Genomic DNA, 27,926 nt, shown 5'->3' with positions numbered 1-27,926 from the left:
TCACTGCACGGTAGCTGCAGCAATGTTAGGAAGAACAGGCTCGACACAGTGTAGGTACAGGTTGGCGCAGGGAGTGTGGAACGTGTGCGCGCCGAACGTGACGGGAGAAGGTCCGGTGTCGCTACGGCACACCCCACAGACAGCCCCCACCGTCTCTGGTAACTGGGAACACAATAAGGGTTCAAATCTCCAATACTAATTTACTATTAAGTATTGTACACAATATTTGAGTTATAAACAGTATTAACCCTTCAAGTGTCAAAGTCTGGGTACCAGATGTGTAAAAAGCATAAAATCCCAACAATCCCGGATGTTTCAAATGAAACTAAAAATATAAACTTTTATAACTTTACACGCATTTTATATCAATTCACATAAAAAATAAATGTTCTTTGTCAGTCCTGTTAAACAGTATATGTCACAACAGACCTGACCAATCGACAATTGGTCCACAAATTTGTTGTAAAAACAAACACTATATTAATTTTATTTTTAGGGATTTTTTCATAAAAATAAGTTGATATGTTGAAAATAACTTTTGTTATATTTATGTGAGCCTTGACCCTCAAAATTTCCAAACAAAATATTAAGATAAGATTTCATTTTATATATGTTTAATTTTTTTACGTTTTAACCCCCTTAACAGCTTTATTTGATCTAATTCATCACCGACTTATGATGGAAGAAGGGCTGCTGACGAGTTAATCTATTGTGCAACAATGACTCGGTTGGTGGTGATTTAACTAGCATAAAAATAGCAAAATAAATAGCTGTAGTTTACTGTTTTGCTGCTAGATGGTGTGGGCATGCTGGTTGGCTTATATTGAGACTGTTATGCAATATTACACACTACTATAGGTGAACTGGTAATAAAGAAACCTGCGCAGAAGCAAATATTTAAGCAGCACAGCGCAGTAGGGGCCCCCCTCGCGCCATATTGTTTATACTGCAGTTACTTACTTGGACCGTTCAATTCGAACGAGTCAGTCAGTTGAACGAGTGATCCGGATCGGAGTGTTTCAAAAGACCCATTCACTTTGAAAGTTTTGTTCAATTTGGCCTGGCAACTGAATAAATTTGATACTTTTTTCCAAATCAGGTGAAATGAAAATGGTTTATTTTCTTAAAAATAGTACAATAAAACACATATACACGTTTTGCAACAAATGTAAGCTAATATATACAATGTCTGAAATCATGTATCAGAGTGTAACAAAAAGGGTACTTATACGTAGTTAATTATTTCTTATTATAATAAACCTTTCATTAATTGTATTTAATTAAATTCAAAATTGAAATAAGAAGAGTAGTATAACCGGGATGAGCCTACATGGGCCTAGGACTTGTGCGTAGGCTCTGGTCGTGAATATTGGAACTCAAAACTAATAATAGAACAAATGATTTTATAAGTAAAAAATAGTAGTTTAGTAATTTTTGATATTAATGGTTTTAGAATTTATTTTTAATCCGGCTGGATGGCAATGGCAACAGTGACCACGCAGGCAATTGATGAGTCACGTTGATAATGATACGTAACCGAGTATAAATCTAGTTTTGCTGCACTGTCGTATGAAGTATTAGTTATGGTAATTATAGTGAAGGACAGACCGAATAACAATAAATAACGAGGAAGGGTTAGAAGTTCAGCTATAACAAGGGACTATAAGTCTATATACTTCTTCGCCATCTAACGATAGTAACCCATCCTTCACGTGTTTTTAAACCAGTAAAGATTAGGTAATTGCAACGCAAAAGCGAAGTTGTAACTCAAACACACGTTACGGTACAAAACTTGAGAAATATAATACAAATGTGTTACGCTGAATGATTTTTTTTTTTTTTTAATATAGAAACTGTAATGCCGACTTGATGCGAGTATCGTGTGTTATGAGTATAAGTTCTCAACGCTAAAAGAGTATGAAAATTAATGTATAAGTATCCTTTGACAAACCCTTTAGGATTATTTTACCCTCAAGGGATGACTGGTCAGAGGGGAAGAAACCTCTCCCACCAGCGGAGCTCGAATGGTACACAGACGGCTCCAAAACAAAAAGCGGCACAGGCGCTGGAATTCTGGGAGTGAGACCATGTAGGGAGCTGGTGGTTCCTATGGGTCCGTATCCGACAGTCTTTCAAGCGGAGGTCGCAGCCATTATGGAATGTGCTTGTGAGAATCTTCGTCTGCGATATAGGGGCAAGACGATTAACATTTTCACGGACAGTCAGGCAGCGCTGATGGCGCTGGATTCTTGTGCAATCAAATCCAAACTTGTTTGGGATTGCTATCAGACCGTTTCCTCCCTTGCTAGAATCAACAATGTAACCGTTTGTTGGGTTCCTGGTCATGAGGGGATTCTTGGGAATGAAAGAGCTGATGCCCTGGCCAACCAGGGCTCAGCAAAAATCGTGACGGGCCCTCAACCATTCTGCGGTGTTCCAAGGTGTGAATCCTCTAGGGTTGTCTCGAAATGGATTCGCGCGGAGCATGAGAGAAGGTGGAGGTTGCATCCGGGTTTGAGAGTGAGCAGAATGGTATTACAGTCACCTTCCTCCAAGGTGGCTTCGGACTTTCTCTCATTAAACAGACCAATGTCCTCTAAGGTCATGTAAATGGAAAGTGTAAATGTTTTGATTTATGATATTCAAGAATCTAACGACGCGAGATACACCATTTGGAAAATAGTGGCCACCAGCACCAGTAGAGCTTTTGTAAAAAAGTGTTGTATGTTATTTCTTCTTTCAGGAAACAGAAAAAAATGAACTATGAGAAAAACAGAATTTTTTAAAGTCTCTAAATGTACACTAATTGAACAGAGGCACAATTTTCTTCAGTGCATGTTTTGATCAAGATAAGAAATGTATGTTTCACACCCGCCGGACAGTCACACCCGCCAGACAATCACCGGACAGTCACACCCGCCGGACAGTCACACCGGACAGTCACACCCGCCGGACAGTCACACCCGCCAGACAGTCACCGGACAGTCACACCCGCCGGACAGTCACACCCGCCAGACAATCACCGGACAGTCACACCCGCCGGACAGTCACACCCGCCAGACAATCACCGGACAGTCACACCCGCCGGACAGTCACACCCGCCAGACAATCACCGGACAGTCACACCCGCCGGACAGTCACACCCGCCAGACAATCACCGCCAGTCACATCACCGGACAGTCACACCCGCCAGACAATCACCGGACAGTCACACCCGCCGGACAGTCACACCCGCCAGACAGTCACCAGACAGACACACCCACTGGACCTTGACTCAGTGACGTTCTCAATCTTGAACCTTTGGGCTCGAAAATATAAATTCAAACGTGTTGGTACTTCATCAGTTCAGCGCTAATGAAGTATAAACTTTACAAGAAATTAAAAGGTATTGAACAATTTAAAAGGTTTAAAGAATTAGACATATTTTCTAACGCTAGAATGAAATACTAGTGCGTAAAAGGGTTTGAGGATTAACGTTGTTCTTATAGAGCGAAGCTCAAGATCATTTTTACCTTAGGTAAAGATCAAATCTTTACCTTAGGTTAGTAAATTTAACAATGGAGTAATAAACTTTCCTGCTTTCCTCAATAATTTGAATTATCCTTATATTATGTGATTGTTCGAATAGTTACTTCATTTTCCGAGAAAACTTCACGTTGATTTGTTTTGGTAAGATACAAAATGCTTTACTATCAGCAATCTAGTAAAGATTTCTGAAGAGCCTCATTGAAGGTGACGGCATGAATGTGAAATGACGGATAGGGCCCAGAAGGTGCCTTACCATCCTGATATATAAGTTTGATAAGTTTTCCACTTAGAAATAATATAGTTCTATTAAATGTTGTTCTATTGTGACATATATTTTACTCGTATATTATATTTTATACCACGACTAGCTGACCCAGCGAACTTTGTTCCGCCTTAAAGGCAATATCACATGATCACAATTTGTACTTTTTAAATTAGGATAATTGTAAATAAAAAAATATAATTATTCAATGATTCTTTATTTTCCATTTATTGTAGCACCTTGTGATAAACCATTTTTTGTTTTTTTTTATTAGGCGCGAAAAAAATAACGCGGAAGGTCTTCCGACCTGTGAACATGCCACATATAATGGACCATGGGAAAAACATGGATGTTCGAGATTAAGACCACAAACTTTAAACGATTGGCCTTGTGACTTATTTACAGTCATGGCGAATGCAAGACGGATCAGAAATTGAAGTCGTTTAAATTGAAATGGCATGTCGGTTGGGATCATCGGGATACTCGGAATGACAACTTCCTCACCTTTGAATTTTCCTTTGAGTATTGTGGCGTAAATAAAATTGTTCATCAATTTACTTACCACCAAATGTGTTCCGTTGCACAGTTTTGGCTGGTTTAAGTTTTTAAGCATGATTACAACAACCAAACTTTAGTTGTAAATTGTGCTGTGGTAAGCCAGGTACATCCAAGGAGTTTAAAAATTCAATTGGATAGTTGGTGGCATCACCTTCATTTGCTACACAGTCAATAGATTTGATAGAATGCAGTGTACCAATGATCTCATTCTGAATTATGTAGTTTAAGTCATCTACATCTTTATTCTTAGCTACCAAAATTGCTCGCTCACTCAACCATTCATTATTTTTGAGGTTAGTAATGATGTTTGGGAATACTTTGTTAATGAGTTCGTCTTTCGATGAGACAAAGTTATAGAAATTCGGAGGAAATGAAATCAATCCGCTCGATTCGTCGACAGGTACTCGACGATTACCGATAGTCAGCAATTGCTCAGAGAAATCTTCAGCAGATGTATCGTTCAACAATGCAACTCTCATGTTTGTTGTCAGCTGAAGTTTCTTAACATAGATTCGATGATTTGAGGCAAGCGTTTATCTCGTCGGCAGCAGTCGATCTGGGAATTATTGGCAATGTTTGGCGGAAATCGCCAGGCAGTAAAATCATTGAGCCTCCAAAACATCTCGAGTCATTACGTAGATCTTGCAATGTTCGGTAGAGTGCTTCCAATGCACGTTTATGCGCGATTGTGCATTCGTCCCAGATGATGATCTTCGATTCTGATAAAACTTTGGCCATAGCGGAGTGCCATATTGCATGTTGGTTTTTCAATATATTCCAGATTTAACGGCAATTTTAATGCAGAATGTGTCGTACGACATCCTTTTAGTAATGTGGCTGCTATTCCAGAAGAAGCAACTGCAACCGCAGTGTTGGATCTTGCACGAACAGTGGCTAAAATTACTGACATGAGGAATGTCTTACCAGTTCCACCAGGGGCATCCAGGAAATAGAAACCACCATTTCCATCATCAGTTGCCTTCATTAATGTATCATAAACTTCCATTTGTTGGGGATTCATCAGGGGTACATTCGTTTGAACTTCTAAATCTAATTCCTGGTGATCATATTTACGTTTCCGTTCCAATTCTCGATTAAATGCGTCATTCATTTCACAATTTGGCACTGGCATTCCTAACCTGACTAATAAACTACCGCATATGAGATAGCACATGTCTTCAATCAAAAGCAAGGCCCTATTATGTATCTCCTAATTCATTTCAAGATTGGGATTTCTTGAATTGACACGAATTTGATGTAAAATATCTTCTGCCATATTATCCTTGTATTTGTGCCATAGGTTAGATGGGTTCGATGGAAAGCATGTCGAAATGATGATAGCAAATAATGTAATCTGACTTGGAGATGCAGAGATAATTGCTTTCAATTGTAAAAAATTAAAATTTGAATTGTATTATCTGGATAGTAAAGTCTATGTTTAACAGTGATTGCAGAAACAGTTGAAACAAAATTTGCTGTTTCTCTTAAGCTTACTCTATGCTTTCAAACTATAAGTGTAAAGAAATGTAAAATAGTAATTAAATGATATAAACATATGTTTCTTTTGTCGCATTATACATGTTTACAAAGAACAGCTGATTAAATTTGAAAAGGCTCTTTCACTTAATAACATATGTTTGCTGCAATGCATTTCTTACGGGTATTTCTGTAACTTTTAGAGACCAGTGGGGCGGAATCCTGAATCGGGAACGGGATAAAAAGTATCCTATGTTCTTATCCCAGTTCTTAGCTACCTCCCTACCAATTTTCAGCCAAATCGGATCAGGCGTTCTTGACTTATAAATAGTGTAACTAACACGACTTTCTTTTATATATATAGATAAAGGGCCTATACCTTTTTATTTGCATTTTTCCAAGATATCCATGTTTATAATTGGAGAATTGCTTGAGAACAGGAATAAGTTTAGTGACGTTGCATTTTTTTTAGGAACATTAAGACAAGAAAACCCCAAACGATTTCAAGAACTATCTTGGACTCTCTGAAAGTAATCTTTGTCGCTTTGTTAGTTTAGTGTAGTGCCTCAATTAAGAATCTATTCACTCGCTCAATGCAGCCGATAAGCGATGAAGAGGATCGTGTAGAACCTTTAATGTTTAACATCTTCACTGCGGCTCAATACTGAGTAACCTTGAGTAATCTGACTCTACTTACGGCGTCTGCCGCACACTCACCTCCTCCTTGCGGTCAAACTGTTAAAAACTCTTACGTAAAGGTGTACATACAAATTTAGTATATGATTTAACTTAGCCTTCTGTATTTATAAAACATATTATTGAGTCGCATTAATTATGATAATATTGAAAAAGTAAACTAATATTCTTTGTATAACAAGTAGCTGTATTTTAATATCGAATGCCCTCTGCAAAATAATATTTTATTTCATTGGGTAAATAATTATTTAATGTAATATTTATCTAATGCTGTTTAATTAATAACCTATTTTCATATTCTTTAATAATTTGGCAATTACACGAATTTCAGTTCACATTATACTAATGTGCGTAGTATAAGTAGGCCTATAATTTTAAAAAGTGCATTTTACACTCACGTGGAAATTTTGCTCTAAAGTAACGCTGACACTAAGAGTAACTATAACAATTTAATTAAAGTAACTAAATCTCGTATTATTTTTACTACTCCATACTTAGTATAACTGGAGTTATGCCCCTTATACTACGGGCCATACTAAAGGTAGAATTTGAAAAAAGAATAAACGGTATTCATTCTGATATGTCATTTCAAAATCAACAATTGGGCAATTTTGTAACCATAGAAATAGCTTAGTAAAAAATCATTAAAATTTAAAAAGTTGTTTAAGAAACATGTCTGGATAAATTTATGTTACAATCTTATAAAATTCCTGATGTGCCCCATGTTCTGATGTGAATAACAGAGAATGAGAAGAAATATAAATTCCAAAAGCCGTAGTACCGGCAGTTTCTTAAATTTGCTACTTCTGCAAACTGAAAATTAATATAAAGAGAAAAAAACGGAAATGCAAAATAGAATCAAAAACCCCAGGGAATGTACTAAAACAGCCAACAACAAATCTCTGCACTTACCACAATTCAACACAAGACCAAACTTAATGCTACATTCCTGCTTCACAATCTGAACTACTCATCAGTTTAGAAGTTAAACCAAGGATACTCACCAGCACGTGCCAAAATTACAATTGATCATTTAGTCTGGAATTTCATTGTGAACACTTAGCAGATACCTAAATTCCAGTTTGCAGCCGCTGCAACATTGTTCATCCAGTGTGAAGGTCCGATGTGGATACTTACCAGATACCTAAATTCCGGTTTGCAGCCGCTGCACCATTGCTCATCCAGTGTGAAGGTCCGATGTGGATACTTACCAGATACCTAAATTCCGGTTTGCAGCCGCTGCACCATTGCTCATCCAGTGTGAAGGTCCGATGTGGATTCTTACCAGGAACCTAAATTCCAGTTTGCAGCCGCTGCACCATTGTTCATCCAGTGTGAAGGTCCGATGTGGATACTTACCAGGAATCTAAATTCCAGTTTGCAGCCGTTGCACCATTGCTCATCCAGTGTGAAGGTCCGATGTGGATACTTACCAGGAACCTAAATTTCAATTTGCAGCCGCTGCACCATTGTTCATCCAGTGTGAAGGTCCGATGTGGATACTTACCAGGAACCTAAATTCCACTTTGCAGCCGCTGCACCATTGTTCATCCAGTGTGAAGGTCTGATGTGGAAACTTACCAGATACCTAAATTCCGGTTTGCAGCCGCTGCACCATTGCTCATTCAGTGTGAAGGTCCGATGTGGAAACTTACCAGATACCTAAATTCCAGTTTTCAGCCGCTGCACCATTGCTCTTTCAGTGTAAAGGTCCGATGTGGATACTTACCAGGAACCTAAATTCCAGTTTCAGCCGCTGCACCATGTTCATCCAGTGTGAAGGTCCGATGTGGATACTTACCAGGAACCTAAATTCCAGTTTGCAGCCGCTGCACCAGTGCTCATCCAGTGTGAAGGTCCGATGTGGATACTTACCAGGAACCTAAATTCCAGTTTGCAGCCGCTGCACCATTGTTCATCCAGTGTGAAGGTCCGATGTGGATACTTACCAGATACCTAAATTCCGGTTTGCAGCCGCTGCACCATTGCTCATCCAGTGTGAAGGTCCAATGTGGATACTTACCAGATACCTAAATTCCAGTTTGCAGCCGCTGCACCATTGCTCATCCTGTGTGAAGGTCCGATGTGGATACTTACCAGGTACCTAAATTCCAGTTTGCAGCCGCTGCACCATTGCTCTTTCAGTGTGAAGGTCCGATGTGGATACTTACCAGATACCAAAATTCTAGTTTGCAGCCGCTGCACTATTACTCTCCAGTCTGAAGTGCCATTGGCTGTCAATTTCAAATCTGATAATAAATACCATCTAATATGAAAATCCGCAAAGTCCAGTTCTAAGTTACATTGTGGATGCTCACCAGTTGCCAAAATTCTCATTGTAAGCTACAGCACTCTTGGCCGTCCGCTCAACAATTTTATATCGAACACTTTACAGTTGAACACAATTCACTGGGGTTGCTGATTAATGGTTTCAAGTTGACTGTATTCCGTCTCCAGCTCTTCATAATTGTAATGTTTACTATTGTCATATAATTTATAATGTAAAAATAAAAACTGTTCTTCTAAATCCCACTATTTACTTGTCTAGATTATAAAAAATATCTTAAAATTGATTAAGTATAACTATAATCCTCTCTCTTTATTATCAAATCACAGTGTAGTTTATTATATGAATATTATTACTTATTCGTTAAGTATTAATTAGGTTTAATTTATTTATTTAGTATGAACTTTTAGTGTGGACCACTATTAGGTACGGGTCCACGAAAGGACCTACAGCAGGGGTTCAGTGACGCACAAAAGAATTATATATATATATATATATATATATATATATATATATATATATGTATAATTATAATACAAATAATAATACATAATGAATAATAATAATACAAATAATACAACCAATAATTATATATATAAATATATATATATATATTATAATAATAATATAATATTATATATATATATATATATATATATATATATATATATATATATATATATATATACAGATATATTTATATGATTCTGCAGCATTTATTACTGACTGTCCTTACGTCTTGTACGTGTGGGTGCACATCTTGTAAAATCTTGGGTGCCCAATTCTAGAATTTCGGCCCGACCAGCCTCTGTGCCGTCAGCGTGCTAAACGAGCACCTATCTATCCTATATTTTAAAAACAAAATAAAAGATGAAATGTTGTTTGGACACAAATAAAACAGCTAGATGTTTAAATTAAACCTGTATTTTACAGGTACAATAATGGCACATTCAATTGAAGAAAATGCCGGACTGATCAGCTGGGCCAACTGAACTAAAGTCAACTCCGTATCCTGTTCAATGAGAAGGCTCTACATTTTTTAGGAAGCCTATGAATAAATGAAAAGATTTACTAAATACACGGATCCTTTCTTGAACCTTTCAAGAACGTAAATTTCTTATAAGTAACAGAGAGTAAAATATATTCCCTTTTAGGAATTATAATATTTCTAAACTGTAAAATTAGATATCTAGAGGTTTTATGGTATTATTTAGTTTTTTTAGTACTATCTACATCAATACTCATTAATAACAAAAGTCACTAATACACGACTAGCGCCGACAACGAAAGCGATAAGAACTATGTTAAGACTATTACAAATTAGCCGTTATAAATCCCATATATGCCCAAGTTTTTTTTAGGTTTAAAAATTAAATTTTACCCATTTATTTGTATTAGTATATCTTAAAAATGAACCAGAAAAATAATTATAAAATTCTTACATTCATGGATTTTCCATAATTGACCGCCCCAAAAATGGGGCGTTGGGCATGTAAGGGGTCATATCCTATCGTAAGCCTAATACTAATTATTTTTGTATTTTTGGAAACGCATACATAGAAACAAACATGCAATACACAAATATATTGTTTTATTCAAATATTACATGATTTAAAAATAATAATTGAAATAAATCTTATTTTTAAAACTAACATATATTTTTGAAAATACATAATTATGACAGATTTTTCAGAATGAATTTTTTTCTACTGGGAATGAAACTTAACAAAACAATTGGCGTGGCATCCTACTGAACATTTCTGACATATCTTGGTGGTATTCTTGTGGCATTCAGCGCAGCGTATTTGAGTGGTATTTGAGACAATCAAATGGCCGATGCCATCCAAGCGTAAGCCATCTGGAACACGGGTCCTCGACTTCTTAGATGGTCTTCCAACTGATGGACGGTCTACATTTCTTCTCAGATACACTTGAACTACTTCTCTGATAAACCCAAGAAAGTCGAAAGCATCTTTACTTTTGCCGGCTGGGCTTAGCTTATACAACTGAAAGGCGTTGTTCATGCTGCAACTAAGTGGGAATAAGATAAGTTGCCAATACCACTTCTTCATCCTTATGGTTGGTTTGTAGGCTAAGACATTTTGATCAAGCCTATCAACTCCCCCCATGTATAAATTGTACAATCCAACACACAGTGGTTGCTTGACACTAATTCTTCTTTTCTCCTGCTGTGACCAGCGGTTGCATGAACCCATGGGAGATACTTCAGCACGATTTGATGCAAGTGTGACAACACTATTATCATTGAATCTGACAAGAGTAGTTCCTGACTTTCTGTCACTTAATTGCTCAAAGCTTCCTCTCTTTAGTTTTTTAAATAATTTGTGGTCAGTTAACGGAGCCTTCTCGATTCTGTCAACTCTAATTGTGCCAGTACAATCATGCCCATTTTCCTTGAGTTCTTCTAAAAGAGGCAGTGATGTAAAGTAATTATCTACAAACAGGCTATATTTACTGTCAGAGGGAAGTCTTTTGACCAGGTCCATTACCACTGACCCTCCACAACCTAAATGTGGATTGGTGTTGCCTGTAGATGCACCCTGGTAAGGTTCACCTTGAATAATGTAGCCTAAACGTGTACACATCGACCAAACTTTAAAACCAAACCTTATTGGTTTATTATGTATGTGCTGTTTTGCACCATGCCTCCCAAAATACCTTACCATTGACTCATCAATGCTAACGTACGCGTCTCTAGGAAAATATTCTAACCACTTTTCGTTTAAGTATTTCCAAAGAGGTCGGATCTTGGTATATTTGTCTGTAACGTCAAGATGGTTATTGTCTGCAACATGAAAATAACGAAGGATTTCTTCAAATCTGGTCCGAGACATAGCTGCTGCTACACCTGGGTGATGCGTGTCTGCACCTGTGTCCCAGTAGAGACGATTTCTGGCAACAGAGCAGTATCCACTCAATAAAAGAATCCTAGTAAAAACACGTATTTCATGGGATGTTACATTAAATGTATGATGGCCTTTGAACATTGCGTACTTCTTTGATTCCTGAACTATCAAATCAATTAGTTGGTCATCATAAAATAATTCAAAAAACTCTGTTGGTGTTCGATCAACATTAATGAAATCTGGCATCTCCCATTCATGTTCAGGCTTTTGAACTATGTCTACTTGTTCCCATTTACGTGTAGGTAAAGATCCTTTCTTAGCTTTTTTATTCATTTGCTCAGAATGGGTCTTTTTCAAACATGGTTGTGTTTTAGAACTAACCTTCTTTGAGGAGTTTTTACGTTTCCTATCAATCAAACCGTTATTACTAATATTAACTTGATCATTAGCTTCATCAATGACACTTGTCTGAGAGGGACTAGTGTCTAAAAGATCACTGGAAGTGGAAGGTTTTTCTATTAGGTCTACTCTTATAGGATTATTTACAATGATATCTGGATCTCCAAAAGATATGTGATCAAGTCCATCAGAGGTAAGAGTTGTAGCTTGCAGTTGAGCCGACGCTCTCAGCTGGTTACCTGTTAATCGATTTATGTCGTCTTCCTCCTCATTAGCACTATCTTCATCACTTTGCAAAAAGTTTTCAGGTGGCTCAGTGTACACTGTAGCAGTAAGTAGAGTATCTGTATTTCCTTCCAGAATCTGCAGTATATCTTCAACGGTGTATCTGGAATAAATAAATGACATAAGTATTTCTCAAAGTAAATCCGACTTAACAAATTTGTTTTTACTAATAACAGTTGGAAATAGAATTGTATTACCTATTGTGTGTAATAGATAACTGAACTCAAATGTACTTTGGCTTGACTATGCTATGTACCCTGCTATGGCCACCGCCCCAATTTTGGGGCAGTAGGAAAAGTGAGGTTATGTTTACTCTGTGACTGAATAAGTAAGTTTATGATTATTTTTCACTAAAGTAATATACAAACAATAAATCCAACTGTAAAATAACTTCTACTTATGTGTCAGTTAGAATTACTTACGTGTTTTCCGAATCCATTTTCAATCTTCAAAATATTGACAGAAAAAATACAACAGCAAAACACATGAGGCTTCTGCAGAGGTGCAACACACACTGTTGCAATCACTACTAACAACTGAACATGTAAGAAACACAAAAAGTCCTTTTATAAACAAAATGTACCTGTCAGAATTTTTTTTTAGTGCCGCCCCAAAAATGGGGCGTTGGGCATATATGGGATAAGAGATGACAGGTAGGCGTTCATGGCCATTACTCGCTGTCTCTCTCACCGGAAGCGCGGGAACTGAGGAAACGATAGTGTCTGTATTATGTTTGTCAAACCCTTTGGGTCGCAAAACGGACTCGTCATTATGAAAATTACAACGCATGAGTCTTGTGTCAGCTGTTATAGTTAAATTTCAAAAGAAATTAAAACAAAACTGAACTAAGACAAATTGTTCAAATACAAGTATACTTTCAGTTTAACGCAAGTTAAAATATAATTTGAATATATGTATTAAAGGAGAGGGGCGGTTACAACACCCAAACCATCCTCCCCTGGATACGCCTATTTACATGATCACAAAGGACATTAACAACACAAAACTTCCCTAGGAATATTTATTTATTTTTTAAGCTAGCCAGTTGGTTATTATGAAACTGAAACGCTATGGATTTTAAGAAACATCATTTTAAACCATGTAGTGCTTAACGGCACCTATGTTTACACATTCAAAAGTGCTGGACTACACCCTAAGCTATTTCTTCCAACGCAAATATATATTACCAATAGTGTATGTATATCTAATTTTGGTTATAAGAGATAGTGTACTCCTGGAATTGTATTACTACCGATGTCTTTCGTAACAATCAATTGAGTATTTTGCATCAAAAATACAATTTTATTGATACTAATACACTTATTTGCCAGCAATATTATACCTACCGGCAATACTAATTAATTTTTACAAGACACATAATAAAGGTATACATGTACTGCCCGATTTATGTGGCGTTTATATATTGTTTATTAATAAATCACACAAATTTGTATTTTTTATTTTTTAAAGATGATCCCAGAGCGACATGCGGGCAGCTGGGCGGATGTGTAGTGTTGCCCATGTCTATTTATTCATTTTACGTGAAACAGCCCGTGGTCTAGTGCAAGTAGCCTAAGCCTCATATTATGATTTATTAAATTTTAATATTATTTTTCAGGATAGCATGAACTCTTGGGCGACCAGCTCTCATTTAGATTATTACAACATCATACAACATTTTATGTTTTAGCATTACAAAATAGTAGTTAATTATCAAATAGGTAATTATCACTCGTGACGATTAAACATTTTCATTTCTGTATATCTGTCTGTCTGTACACACGATATCTCGAAAACGAACTGACCTACAGATTTTAAATTTTGCGTTAGGCTTCTTTTTAAATTAGCAATAATAAGTTCAACAATGGTGTATGTCACTCCGTGGCATTTGGCTGAGCGTTAACACTTTTTATACATTGGTTTTATGTGTAACCTTTATAGAATGAGAAGATTGCAGAATAAATAAAACTGTAATTAAGCTGTATACTAACATATGGGATCTTATCATCCCAATAATATTATAAATGCGAAAGCTTGAATGTTTGGATATGTGGATGTTTGTATGTTTAGATGTTTGGAGGTTTGTCCTCGAATCACGCTGAAACTGCCATACGGATTGTGCAAAAATTTGGAATAGGTATAGCTTTTGGTCTGAATTAACACTTAGAGTGCTTTTTACCACCCATAACACATTCATTTCACCAAATAAAGTCGAATTCAAATTGAAAAATTAGTTTGTTTAGACATCAGGTCTTGAAGAAAGTGCATTATAAAAAATATGGATAAATTAAGTGTTTAAAAAGTTTTGACTATAGTCATAAGTTAATAAAGTATAAGATCTACAGCAACAGTGTTTTATTTAATCACTTATTTTAGTGGTTTTAGCTATTAAACAAGTTTTTGTGGTAATTATGGTGGTTTTATTAACCAGAAAGAGAAAACTTACCTACAATATAACAAAAGAAGTTCAAAAACTATGTTGATTAATGTTTATTGAACTAAAAAGTGTATCTAACCATTAATGTTTTGTTTTTTAATAGAGATTCAACCCACAATGGTCTCTGTTTGCAAATGATCAATAGACGATATCATAAAATTGCAATAAGGATCCAAGTCACAAATTTACAAAAAAAAAAAAAACTAATAAATAGATTATTTGGTCACTAAAGCTTATTAAATTAAGTTTAGAATATTATAATCTAATGTTAAAAGAAAGCCCTACAATTGTACTCTGAACATAAATTTTTTTGTGTAAAGGTAAAGTTAATTGTATTTTTCTCAAAACCAACATCGTGAGGGATGGATCCCTATTGCATAAGTATGCCCAATTTATCCTGATTTCTGGAAAAACAGGGTAATGGATACAAATATACCTCAACGACTCATTCTTTTCTATAATACAGTCTGAAAGAGAACACAAGTGTTATCTCGCAAAGTTTATTATAATCGATTATTTCAAAATTTGAAATGAACATAGTTGAAACAATTGTATGTTATATCCCTTATACCGGAAGAGGAACAAAAGCGATCAAAATAGTAATTTTAAGCTTTTGTATGCATATATTTTCTTGATCGGGGTAAAACAATCTAAATCAAATATATTACCAGAAATATTGTAAACCGGAAACAGACGCTGCTTTTCATGTCATGTAAGTTATTATTCGAAAACTACATGTGTAAATATTTTCTTGATCGGTGCAACAACGCAAACTCAACTATGAAACTGTAAATTAATTAGAAAAGAAGTGAATTTAAACGGCTGAAATAGATACATTTAACCATAGTAACTTTTCAACCTTACGAAAGTATATTTATTTTCTTCGACGTAATAAAAAGGAAAACCAAATTATGGCATTTGAAGTATCTTTGACCGGAAATAGATTACAAGGATCATTAGTAGACGTTTTGACAAAAGTACGGCTTGAAAACCAACATATGTATATATTTTCTTTATAATTGCAAGGCAAACTGAACTGTGGGAATAGGCGCTTTTAGACCGTATGTTGGTAAAAAGGCCGTAGACCGTCTATTAATTTCTTTGTATATATAGTTTCTTAAAGGGACAATAAGACTAAGTCAACTTAAATACTGGAGATTATCGTTCAACGGATGTACATTAAGAGGGCCGGAAGTATATGTATTTAACCAAAGCAGATTTCTGAGGCCTGATTGTATTTCCTTGATTGAAATATTAGGAAAGAGACTCAACTGTGGCGTCAGAAATGTAATTTAATTAAACATAAAATATATACTTCGACTCACGCAAAACCTGAAATAAGCCAGTAAAAATGTGATTTGACTTTTAAATCTCTTAACCACGGGCATTAAAATTATAATTACTAGATATATGCCTACATTTGAGTGAAAAATTGTCATAAAACCATCATATTACATCATAAAGGATTTCACTAAAAAGGACGCTCTTAGATCTTGAAAATTGCGTGCAAAGCCGCGGATAACTGCTTTTAACAAATATAATAATAGTTATTAAGTACTTCTAGATTATTTACATGCTGATTTAGAAACAGCAAAACATTTTGTTTACAGTTGATGTTGAGTGGTAGATAAGGGCGGCAAATTTAGGGCTTGCCCCCCTGGAAAAATATGTAGCTGCGGCTCTGGTTGTAAGTAATATGTAATTTGGCTTTACGAGGGATAAATCAACGGAATATGCTTTATTAAACGTAACAAATTTCATTAAAAATAATCTTATTAACAACAATAAAGTAAACGGTGTTTTATTAACTTGAAGAAAACTTAGATATGGTTGATCACAATATTCTGTTATCAAAACTGGAGGCGATTGGCATCAGGGCGTGACCTTGGACTGGTTCCGCTCTTGACTGCAGCTAGCAGGTGAGTGTCAGGCTGTCGTGAGTCAGCTCATGCTTGTCGCGCTAGGAGTGCCGCAGGAGGCCTTTTATTAATATCCATTAAACATCTTTTAAAGCAGAATATACATGGACAAATTAAACATTTTGCCTATGATGTTGCAATTTTTATTCTGACAAAAACATTCAGAGATTTTTAAAAGAAGTTAAAAGAAATCTTCTTTCTATTTGAAATTGGTGTAATATAAATAAAATGCAAGTTAAAGTAAGTAAAACCAAGTTTGTTAATTTTGATCTCAGAGGCTACACTTTTCAACATACTCTTAAAAAGCACAATTCAAATTGTAATTGTGTTAATTTTACAAACTGAAACTGTCAAATAATAGGACTTGTTCTAAGTTTAAATATGTAGGATTGACTTTTGGATAAAAATCTTTCTTGGGAATAACAAATGATATGTTGTATGTATGACTTGATATGTTGGGGAAGTACTTACGAATTTAGAATTATTTTTTGTTAGAAGTGGTAACTGGGGACAAGTGACCTACACTACAAAACTAGAAATAGGTCCAGCACAATAAATTTTTAATTCCCAAAGTAAGCAAATCTGTCTTTGACAATGTTTTGAATTCACCGGACCGAAATACTTTAGTACTACTTCAGTAAAATACTTCAGTTGTAAAATTAAATTCAATTGACTACGACTTTATCAAAATAATAGTATTTAATTTTTGAACTTAGTATCAATCTAAACTTATGGTTTATATTAAAAATTAAATATTCTTTTCAGTTAACTGTACTTATTATAGCCTAATATTGCAAACTAAAAGGTACTTGTGGTTTATTCATTTTGTGTGTGAAAAATCATTTGATTTCTGTTTACTTGTAAATTAATTTTTGACGCCACGGAATGCTGACGTTATTTACGTCTGGTATCTTTGCTTTTGTCTATAATATATACTTCACTTTAGTATATTTAAACGTTAATACTTGTAAATATTTTTTTCACTTCTTACTGTCCGTATACTGTATAATTGGACAGTATTTTTTCCTACAAGTACTATGTTGTAACCTTTACTTTAGAACGAAAATAAATCATTATTATCATATACATTTCTTTTGGTTACAGTTCAAGAAAAACTATTATTGAGATCTAAAAGAGGAAGCACATGAGGATGGCTGAAAGTGTTATAATTTGCGTGATTTATATTATTTAGCGGCTAATGACTGTTTCTCATATATTCACCCGTCAATAAAAATATTCCAGCAGTTTATTGTAAAAATGTAGGCCTATTTTCAAATTTAAAGGTGAGCGATTACACTGCACACAAAAACCATCATGTAACCAAGAAAATAAGTACTGACCAACATGCTTTTGCTGTAGAAACGTTTTAAGAACAGTGATTCTTATGTAAAAACTCACAGATGTTTTACAACTCACTTTAACATTGGTCGGCATGGCGCTGTTCATGATCTAAAAACAATTAAAATCTGGTTAAGTTCATTTACAAATACGGCCTCTACCCAAAAGAAAACTGAGGGAAGGAAGTCTACAAACTGTTCAAACACAGAACAATATGGAAAGAGTGAGAGTTGCAGTTAGTCGCAGTCCAGAGCAGGTGGCCTGATAGCAAGCGTTGGCTAGGGGTTTCAAAAACAGATCCCCGCTGAGGATTTTGCATCACGACATTCATTTTTATCTTTACAAAATTCAAATTATGCAAGAACTTAAAGATCTGGACTATGGAAAAAGAGTTGTGTTGTGTGATAAATAATTGAAATTAAAAATGAGGCCTAATGTTTCTAACCTGTTGATTATATCTGATGAAACACACTTTTACCCTTCTGATCACGTTAACAAACAAAAATGAGTTATTAGAGTGCTTATAACCTCAGAGAGATTTCAACCTAAGCTTTTACATAGCGTCAAAGTGCAGTATCGACCGACAGAGAGAATGTTTGGATTTTACTTATTTGAAGATAACGGGGGGAAAACGGTTATGCGGTATGTAGTAATGTTGAATAACTTTTTTATTCCAGTACTACAGGAGCTGGATATTGATATTGATGCTTTGTACTTTTAACAAGACGGGGTCACTGCACACATTACAGACCTACCCATGACCGCTCTCAGAATCGTTTAATCTCACGATTTGATGACATACACTGGACAGTTTTCAATTTCATCAAAAAATTGTGAAATACAGATTGTCTTGAAATTCTTCCTCTAGATAATCTCTTAGATTAATCGTTTAATCTCACGATGTTATGACTTACGAGTACACTGGACAGTTTTCAATTTCATTAAAAAATTGTGATATACAGATTGTTTTGAAATTCTTCCTCTAGATAATTTCTTAGATTAAAATATACTGGAAATATTACATTATCTATGACCCGACCTTCCTTAGTTTTCTCTCTTTGTATACTTGTCCTTGAAAATACATAGCTCAAAAATATTCGTTGTGATGTAATTTGGCAAGAATATTTTATCGTAACAAATTATTGCTTAGGCGATGTTATAAAATTGAGTTAGCATGTAACCATATGCTATGTAACATGTCATACATGTCTTTGTCTTCACTAATTAATCGTAAGGTACCCGATTAGAAACCGATTATAACAATTATACTAATAAACACTTTGGATACTGTTATTATGTTTTTAGTGTTTCTATTTTGAAAAACATAATTATCTGGTACATAGCCTATGGTATCTTTTCTTGTGTGTTCTTGTGCTTATCGATTTAGAATTCTTAGTTGTGGGATCTACACAATGAAATATATTTTGACCGTTTTCAAATACATAAATTAATATTATAAACGTAATAAAAGTATTTTCTATGAATCCGTAAATTAAGGAAGTGTGTGTGTGTGTGTGTGTGTGTGTGTGTGTGTGTGTGTGTGTGTGTGTGTGTGTGTGTGTGTGTGTGTGTGTGTGTGTGTGTGTGTGTGTGTGTGTGTGTGTGTGTGTGTGTGTGTGTGTGTGTGCAATGTTCGAGGCTACTACGCTTGAGAATAGACCGCTAGCAGGGTGAGATAAGAATTAATACATTTTGTTGTTTTTCTCTCGTTTTTTGTCTTTTCTTTTAGTTAAATAAACTTGTTTTATCTATCAATGACGTGATCTGAACATATGTTTCCCATGAATATAATATTTTTTGTTATTACTAAATACGTACAATATTACATGAGTATTTTTAATATTAGTATGTACTAATACAAGTTCAGGTCTAGTACACTAAATAGGTATCTGAACGTCCATTAAACAATAACTAACTGTATTCTCTTTCAAATACGCATGTCATTCATGAAGAATTTAAAACAATCCGATGATTTAAAAAAGGTATAGGTACATAATAAAATTTATTTTAACTAAAACCAAAAAGTATTCACATAGCCCACACGTAGTTCAAAATAGCATGTTAACAACAATTATGCATGTACGAGTGTGAGGACTAATTTTAAAGCGATTACAATTCAATATACAACATGCAAATTCACAATGACATAAAGCTGATGCGTACAGAAAATAAAAAACTACAATCAATTCGTGATAATTAATACCTGTTCTACTATTATTTCATTAACAATAACAACCTATTTTTAAACATTATAAAGACAGATATACACAGAAAGGTTAATTAATTAATACAAGCGTGATTACCACATAATAGGTTTTAAAATACCGGTTCAAACAATAGAAACAATGTTTCTTGGTTATCACGGGAATTATAACTTTGGAGTTTGGTACAGGGAAGGCGGGTTACCCCTCCAGCGGGTGTTTCCCCCACTCTCAAATCTGTGGCGCTATGAGCTGTGGCGCTGTGAGCACTCCGGCCAAATCTTTGGCGCTATGACCTGTGGCGCTATGAGCTGTGGCGCTGTGAGCATGGATCCGATTATTTATTCGGTTGTGTTGGCGCTGTGAGCACTCGACCAAATCTGTGGCGCTATGAGCTGTGGCGCTGTGAGCTGTGGCGCTGTGAGCATGGACCCGATTATTTATTCGGTTGTGTTGGCGCTGTGAGCACTCCGGCCAAATCTGTGGCGCTATGAGTTGTGGCGCTGTGAGCACATTCACGTTGTGGCGCTGTGAGCAAATTCACGTTGTGGCGCTGTGAGCTTAGGCACTATGAGCCACCACCGAACCGGGATAGCTCAGTCACTCCTTGCAAATAAACTTCTTATCAGTGTACTTTCTGATCTTCATTGGATCGTTCATCCATTGCATTCCTAATTGATTCAGAACACAAACGACCAATAAACCGCTTTCCACGCAGACAGCAACATTTTTGAACAAGTAAGTGTGAAGACTTTGTACCGTAGTTATAATCATTCTGCTGAATAGCGGTAGGAAGTAGGCTCTATGTTAACTAGACGCGGTACGTGGACATTATTTTGTTGGTTTGACCTCTCCAGCTGTTAGAGATGTCAACGGTGATAGGTTCCCGAGCCGGTTGGTTTTTTTTTGACAATTTTATTTACAATCTGTTCAGACATTCTTAGAACAATAAGTAAATTAGATAAAATAATAAATTAACACGAGTTAGACTCTATCCAGCGATAGAGCTAACACAAATAAACAAGAAAGTTTGAAATTAGAACCTAAGAGGTAAGTCCAGGATTGAATGTCTCTTCAGACGTGTAACTGACGCACTATTATCCAACAGGTTCATCGCAAGATAGTTCGGATGAGTTTGAAGAGGGAAGGGTAGACTTCAAGTCGAGTGCAGAGCGTCTACACGTGCAGTTCAGAAGCCATAGTACTTCCTCTATTCCTATACATTTGGGATATAGAGTTAATTTTTACCCGGTGTGTTTTAAGTAAAGTTTTAAGTTTCTTTTTTTCTTTAGTGTGTAATAGTTTTTCAGCCTCCATAGTCTTCAAAGTAGTAAGTCCCGTACCAGCGTTTGGTTTAACATCTTTTGTTTTATACTGTTGTGTTAAATTTTCTAAATTTTGCCATATAACAGAGTCTGATAATTGATTCAACTTTTGAAGTATTGTAAGTTATATTTTGATCCTAAAGTTTACATCAAGCAATGTGTAATTTTGATTGGAATATTTTGAGAAGAGAACTTTTTATTTTATTTTGTTAATTTAAACCTTTTTGGTGAAGTATACCTTTTTAGTTTCATTTTTAATTTTGATCAGACTCTAAATTAGATTTGACCAATTGAGAGAAAAAGCAAATCAAGATTTTGTAAAACTTTGTTAAATTTTGAGTGAAATTTACAATTCGGAATAAATTAAGTATTTCCAAAAAGTTGTTCTGATTTATAGATAGCTCCAGACTTTATAAATAATATGTACTATAATAACGGTACAACTTAATTAAAATGTTCATGATCTGTTATTTTGTGTGGGAAAGAGATAGCGATCTCTGGTTTTCACCATTCTTAAAGATTTCTATGCTTTTCAAAATGAGGGGGTTTCACTGGCATTTTCATTTAAAACTTTTGAGTTACCTCCAAATTCCTGCATTTTTGGGTAAAACAAAACATCTTAAAAATCACCAAATGAAATTTCATTTCCTCATTACATCACTACCTAAAGGATATCTCCTTGTATAAACTTTAGAAAAAAATAGTAGAAGATGTCCTGACTTTTTATTCGTCCTGTATAATTTAGTGTAGCAGACGAATAATAAGTCCAGTTCTGTCACCAGTAAGTCTGAGAAGATTCCATGTGCAAAACAGGTCTCTAGGTAAGTTCTAGGAGCGGGCAGGAATTTACTGGAATCTGTTGAGCTAGTATTTGCAACGATACTTTGAGGAGAGTCTACTCTGACTGTTCCATTCTGACGGGATTAAAACATTAGAAACAAAGTTAGCCTCTATTATTTGGTGAAGTCGTGCAGAGTTTTTGAACGCGTGAATCTATATCTCTCTTCCTACCATATACGTAATCCCTCTCTTACTACATTGCTCTCTCTGCTTCTCGTTTTCTCCACCGTCACTCTTACACACACTCTTTCTCATCCCCACCAGATTTAAATAACTTAATTTTCACTTATATAAAGCTATTTAATAATTATTTTCATAAGTTATATATTTTTTATTGAATTTTAAAGTAATTATTTTAATTAAGACAATATATTGGCAGAAGGTCTTGTTCAAACAATAGCTGTTAGTTATTCCGCTGTAATCGTTTTGTTGCTCAATTCCGAGTCGTAGATACATCCTACTCTGTTAGTAATCCACGGCATATAAACACAATTGCGTCGTAACCAACACATATAACTATCCAAATTTAAATACAGAAATAATTTAATTTATTAGTGTATTGTATTGATTCAGGTATAGAGAAAATAATAGCCACAAACAAAGAATAAAGAACGAAGTACAGTATAACAGATAGAGAGCAGTGGGAGAACATCAATCATAGCCTGATTTAGGCAAATAGAAAAGAGAATAAGTCAGTAAATCATCCAACATTATTTCTATCAAAACAACATGTCCACATAGTACATCTTGGGGCTTCATGGCATTGTCAAAGCCCTCTTTTTATGAGTAAACCGGGAAAAATCATGTTTGTAACTCTTGGTTAGACTGTTATAAAAATGTCTTCTTAACCTTTATACTTGTTAAGAGAATTATTTCTGTTTTAATCAGGTATACATACAATTTTGGCAACGTTCACTATCCATAATCAACAAAGGTTAAAAAAAATACAAAATATTGAAATAAAAGTTCTAGTTCTAAGTTACAATAATTGAAATTTAAACTTTGACTGAAGTAAGTAAACGATTTTACTAGGCATGTAGTAAAATATCAAATGTCATTCTATGACTGCCAGAGATCTGATGAGCATTATTAATTAGGAAAGATTCCATCAGCTAATCTAATCACGTTTTTAAATATAATTTTTAGCCCTAGTATATACAAAACTTGCTAGCCTATAAGATTGTATGGTTCAACTCAAAACTATAGTAGTTCTAAGGTGATTCCCCACGGGTAGGGTATGATAAGCGGACACGGATTTTATATCGAAGAATGTAATCATTGATACCTAATATTCGCATCTCAAATCCTAGACTATCAATCGATATAAAAGTATCTATAGTCCTCAATATCAATCATGTTTTAAATTAAAATATGAATTTAATATTTACAGTGATCAAACAAATTATAACCAAGATTAGGAAAACTGAAGACGACCATAATTGCTCCTCTCACAGTTACAGTGTTTTCTTTCCAGCAAATTTCACAAAATGGGTTTTTCGGTATGAGTCAACATGTCGAAGCCACGAATAACACGTCCTATCATCTTTCAAAGCAATGTCGTATAGTTTTCTAAAATTTACTGCCATTTTTAATAAACAAATGTTACTTATGTAAAATTGAAATATTACCTTACGAGTATTATTTGAGTGTTTACAGCTGTTGATACAGATTATTTAAGTTAATTGTTTAAAATAATTAAATAGTAGTGATTTATTATATCGATGGTTATGATTAATTAATATCATTCACCAATTTCGATATAAAAAACCGGATCCGCTTATCATACCCTACCCCCCCCTACTACCACCAACACATAAAAATGTACATTTTATCCCCCACCTCCATTTATTTTGAAGCGTAGGCACCATACCATTATTTTAAAACTTTAGTTGTTTAATTTTTATAAAGTTTTTGGAACATGTTTCAGTGTCCATTTTCTCTAAATCGCACCAAAGATGTTTCATTCCCCAACTTAATTTGAGGGGTCAGAAAATCCTAGGAAACAACTACTAGTTTCCTTAAAATTATAAACTATAAATAACTTACATTAATACAGAATAGGTCATTAATCCTTCTAATGCCGGCTACGCTTTTTTCGCACATCAATTACTTGTCTAAAAATGGGAGAATATCTTTGCAATGTGCAATCACGCAGGTTAGATTTTTTCTAGTTGGTGTTCAATGATGTGTTGAGTCTCTTTCAAAGTAATATCAACAACATATGGTAGAATGAAATTTTACTCAATCCATTATTTTCTGACCTAGGGTGGACATTTAATAAGCGGACCTCCGCTATTATTCCGTTATTCTTATCAAATGAACTATCCGATATTACAATTTATTGAACATAAATTAAGAATTAAACTTATTAATAAATCATAATAATGTTTAATATAAAAAAATAAACAATAAGAAGTAACTATTGTTTGGAGAATTTTTAAAGGCGATGAATGAGATATTCTCTGTGAGTGTTGATTCCTGATTTTTCTTTTATGTTTTGTTGTTTTTATTTTGTTAATATTGAAAATTAGTAAAAGAAGAAGGTAGAAAAAGGTTATTTGTTATTTAATTTTATTTATGTATCATTATTTGGTTCTTTGGTATTATCCAGAGACCACTATTTTTTTTAAAGTTTTTCTTACTCGGGACCTAAAAAAACTGCATTAATAGAAAGAACAGAGTCTATTTGATGTGATCTGACCTCGGAGAAGTTGGATGATCTAGGACGTGATCTGAGGTTGGAAAAAACTGATAACGTAATTGCCCCTGGCCATCAGTGTGGGCTTTGATGGCGCCTTTCGTGCCACTCTGTACTTCTGGTGAAAATAGAAAACTTCCCTCTAGATAGTACTCTTCATCTTTGGTACTGTTAATAAAATATTTATGATAATGTAATCTAAACCTACCTATTTTGCTTAATAATAAGATTTAGATAGGGACAGAGTAGCCAACTCGCTGACATCACTATCTTTTGGGAGGCAGAAAACAAGGACCGATTGTCATAATGTCATGTCATTTTCACAGTAAGTCAAATAAAGTCTGAATTTTTGTAATAATGCAGTGTTTTAGGTATCAGGTGAGAAAAACTGTTCCAAAAATAGTGGCCTCAGGTTAATACCAAAGTACCCATTATTTATTTCAAAGTACCCCTTATTCAGTACAAAGTAACTTAGTGTACACTATGTGTAGCACGTGATAATTTTAGCCCACACTCTAATTTTAAAAAGTCATTATAACTTCCGTATTAACTAATGTAAGTACTTGACATTTTGTGTGGTAACATACTGTATATTAATACAGTGATATATGTTATGTTATGTTTTAATACTCGTATGTAATAATAAAAAATAAAATATATGAATCAGTTACAATTTTGGATACATTATTGTGCTTCCAAATAATAAAAGTAAATACAATTTTAGTTTAAATACTTTTTTTTCTAATGTGTTTTTACTTGTAAAATGTAGATATAAATTTGTATAGTTAAAATTACTTTATCAGCAAAAATATACACAATTTTTTTTTCTGATGAAAAATAGGACATTTTTATACAAGAGGCTACACTTAACTAAATTAGGGCTGGCATTTTTAGCACGAAAAGTATAGTATAGCAACTATAGTATAGCATTTTTTGCAACATCACAAAAACCGGATCAGGTAAAAGGTGTGTCTTTTGAGAAGAAAAAGCATAAACATATTGGTTTAAGTGGAATTCTCAGTTCCGCAAGCTAGACTTCCTGCAGAATTTTCCTGATGATTGAAATGAATTATTTGACTGTGTGATGGTATCCTGAGCCAACCAGTTCCCAAATAACATCATTCATATACAGAAAGAAAAATTTTAAGTGCATAAAAAATGTGCAGTGTGTCTCAGCCCTGTGTTCTGTCCCTTGAATTTTCTTTTTAGATTTATACGTCTTTCAAGTATTTTCTCATACAGACTCTACCTGTAGGGTTCATCGGAACAACATTAGGAGTTGGAAGTGTTAGATTTGACGATGGTATAATTGTACCTTGCTGCTCTGGATCTGGTGGCCTTAGAACCTGTGGCATCAATAATGGGACTGCAGGTATGAGAGTCCCAATGTAATATATGTTTTTAGAGGTGGGGTTGCATAAAGAACCTTGTGGAGGGCCCCAAATCCTTAATGGGCCCCACCACTACACATAGTGTAGGTATGGTGGAAAGGGTTGACTTAATGTGAACGTTAAGTTTAACTCCAGTTCACCTCCCTCTTAGTGCAGCATCTGGAATCTGACTCACAGGCTTGACTCATGGAATCTAGAGCCATGTTCGTCTGCAGAGATCCAAAAAAAGTTGGCAAATAAAAAATTCAAAATCAACTATTTACATTGTTTTGACATCAGAGACATCCAAACTACCAAATATAGTATAATCTAAGAGGTACTCTCATTGTCTCATCAGGTGCATAATTGAATGTACTGTGGTGTTTTAAACCAGTGTGTCTACGCTGCCTATATAGGAGAAATGGAAATGTTGTTCTGACTTATAGTATAAAAGGTTTCAGTGGAATACGGCTACATTCTTTAATATAAGATGATTATGTAAAGTCTATTAAACAGATTAGATAGTGAGATTAAAATATATTCACATTAAAAATTCTGTATTAAATAAATTTTAATGTTATTACTTCTAACTATGCTTTATAGTTGCTTGCTATTTTCATTTCAACTCATGTATTTCCCTGCTCATATCAAATGACAGGAAAATGTATCTTCAAAAAGAAAAATAATTAAAAAATACAAAATCTAATAAATGACCTACAGTAAGTGTTTTTATGCTGTGTAATGAAAACATCTTTGGGTGGATGAGTTTAGAACTATAAAGTCCTTTCTTCCTCTTGACCTCAACAACATTGAGAGTTGTCTATAGTAAAACTATTTTTGATCTAAAGTACAGGGTGATTCAAAAAGAATACCACAACTTAAAAAATTTGTATTTAATGGAAGAAAAATAATAGAACCTTCTGTTATTCATCATTACAATGAGTATTAAAACAAGTTTTTTTTCACTCAAAAACAAGTTCATAGATGTTCCATATGACCCCCTCCAGACTCTCGAGCAATATAAACCTGATACCCAAACTCATTCCACACTCTCAGTAGCATATCGGACGTAACAGTTTGGATAGCTGTGTTATTTCTTGTTTAAAAACATCAATGGTGGCTGGAGGCCGAAACACCATACCCCCATAAGAAAAGATCGCAGGGGGTAAGGTCAGGGCTTCTTGGAGGCCAGTGATGTAGGGCTCTTTCGCGGGCTGCCTGGCAGCCGATCCATCGCCTCGGGTAGTTGACGTTCAGGTAGTCTCGGACAGATAAGTGCCAATGTGTTGGCGCTCCATCCTGTTGAAATATGGATTGTTGTGAGCCTTGTTTGATCTGAGGGAACAGCCAATTCTCCAACATCTCCAGATACTGTAGTCCAGTAGCAGCTTCGAAGAAAAAGGGACCAATAACTTTATTGGCTGAAATTGCACAGAAAAC

At 34.9% G+C, this 27,926-nt stretch overlaps 2 protein-coding genes across 3 annotated transcripts in view; one reads left to right on the top strand and one right to left on the bottom strand.

Moving 5' to 3' along the window:
• LOC124361031 (piggyBac transposable element-derived protein 3-like) lies at nt 1–27,848 on the bottom strand. The gene is made up of 4 exons (XM_046815068.1): nt 27,628–27,848; nt 25,120–25,284; nt 10,559–12,461; nt 1–162 (listed from the first exon to the last, which is right to left on the bottom strand). Exons 1-4 carry the CDS (start codon nt 27,846–27,848, stop codon nt 1–3), a joined length of 2,451 nt encoding a protein of 816 aa, XP_046671024.1.
• LOC124359330 (telomerase Cajal body protein 1-like) overlaps nt 23,230–27,926 on the top strand; it is a 64,489-nt gene continuing 59,792 nt past the window's right edge. The window contains exon 1 of one of the 2 annotated variants that reach the window (XM_046811990.1): nt 23,230–23,429. The gene's annotated coding sequence lies outside the window, so the exon portion shown is untranslated. The remainder of the gene's footprint in view (nt 23,430–27,926) is intronic. The other variant, XM_046811989.1, reaches the window with a different exon arrangement.

Source organism: Homalodisca vitripennis, chromosome 4 (assembly GCF_021130785.1).
Source record: "Homalodisca vitripennis isolate AUS2020 chromosome 4, UT_GWSS_2.1, whole genome shotgun sequence".
NCBI classification, from domain to species: Eukaryota; Metazoa; Arthropoda; class Insecta; order Hemiptera; family Cicadellidae; genus Homalodisca; species Homalodisca vitripennis.
The sequence above is the reverse complement of the archived record's forward strand: the minus strand, read 5'-3'. Positions and strand labels throughout refer to the sequence as shown.

Bases quoted from the DNA above. Each gene is read 5' to 3' on its own strand.
- LOC124361031 (XM_046815068.1), bottom strand. From the start codon at position 27,848: ATGTTGGAGAATTGGCTGTTCCCTCAGATCAAACAAGGCTCACAACAA. The intron at 25,285-27,627 runs GTATGGTGTTTC...TTTTATTAACAG, and splicing joins TGCGATCTTTTCTTATGGGG to TACCAAAGATGAAGAGTACT. The intron at 12,462-25,119 runs GTCAGATCACAT...TATTTATTCCAG, and splicing joins GATCATCCAACTTCTCCGAG to ATACACCGTTGAAGATATAC.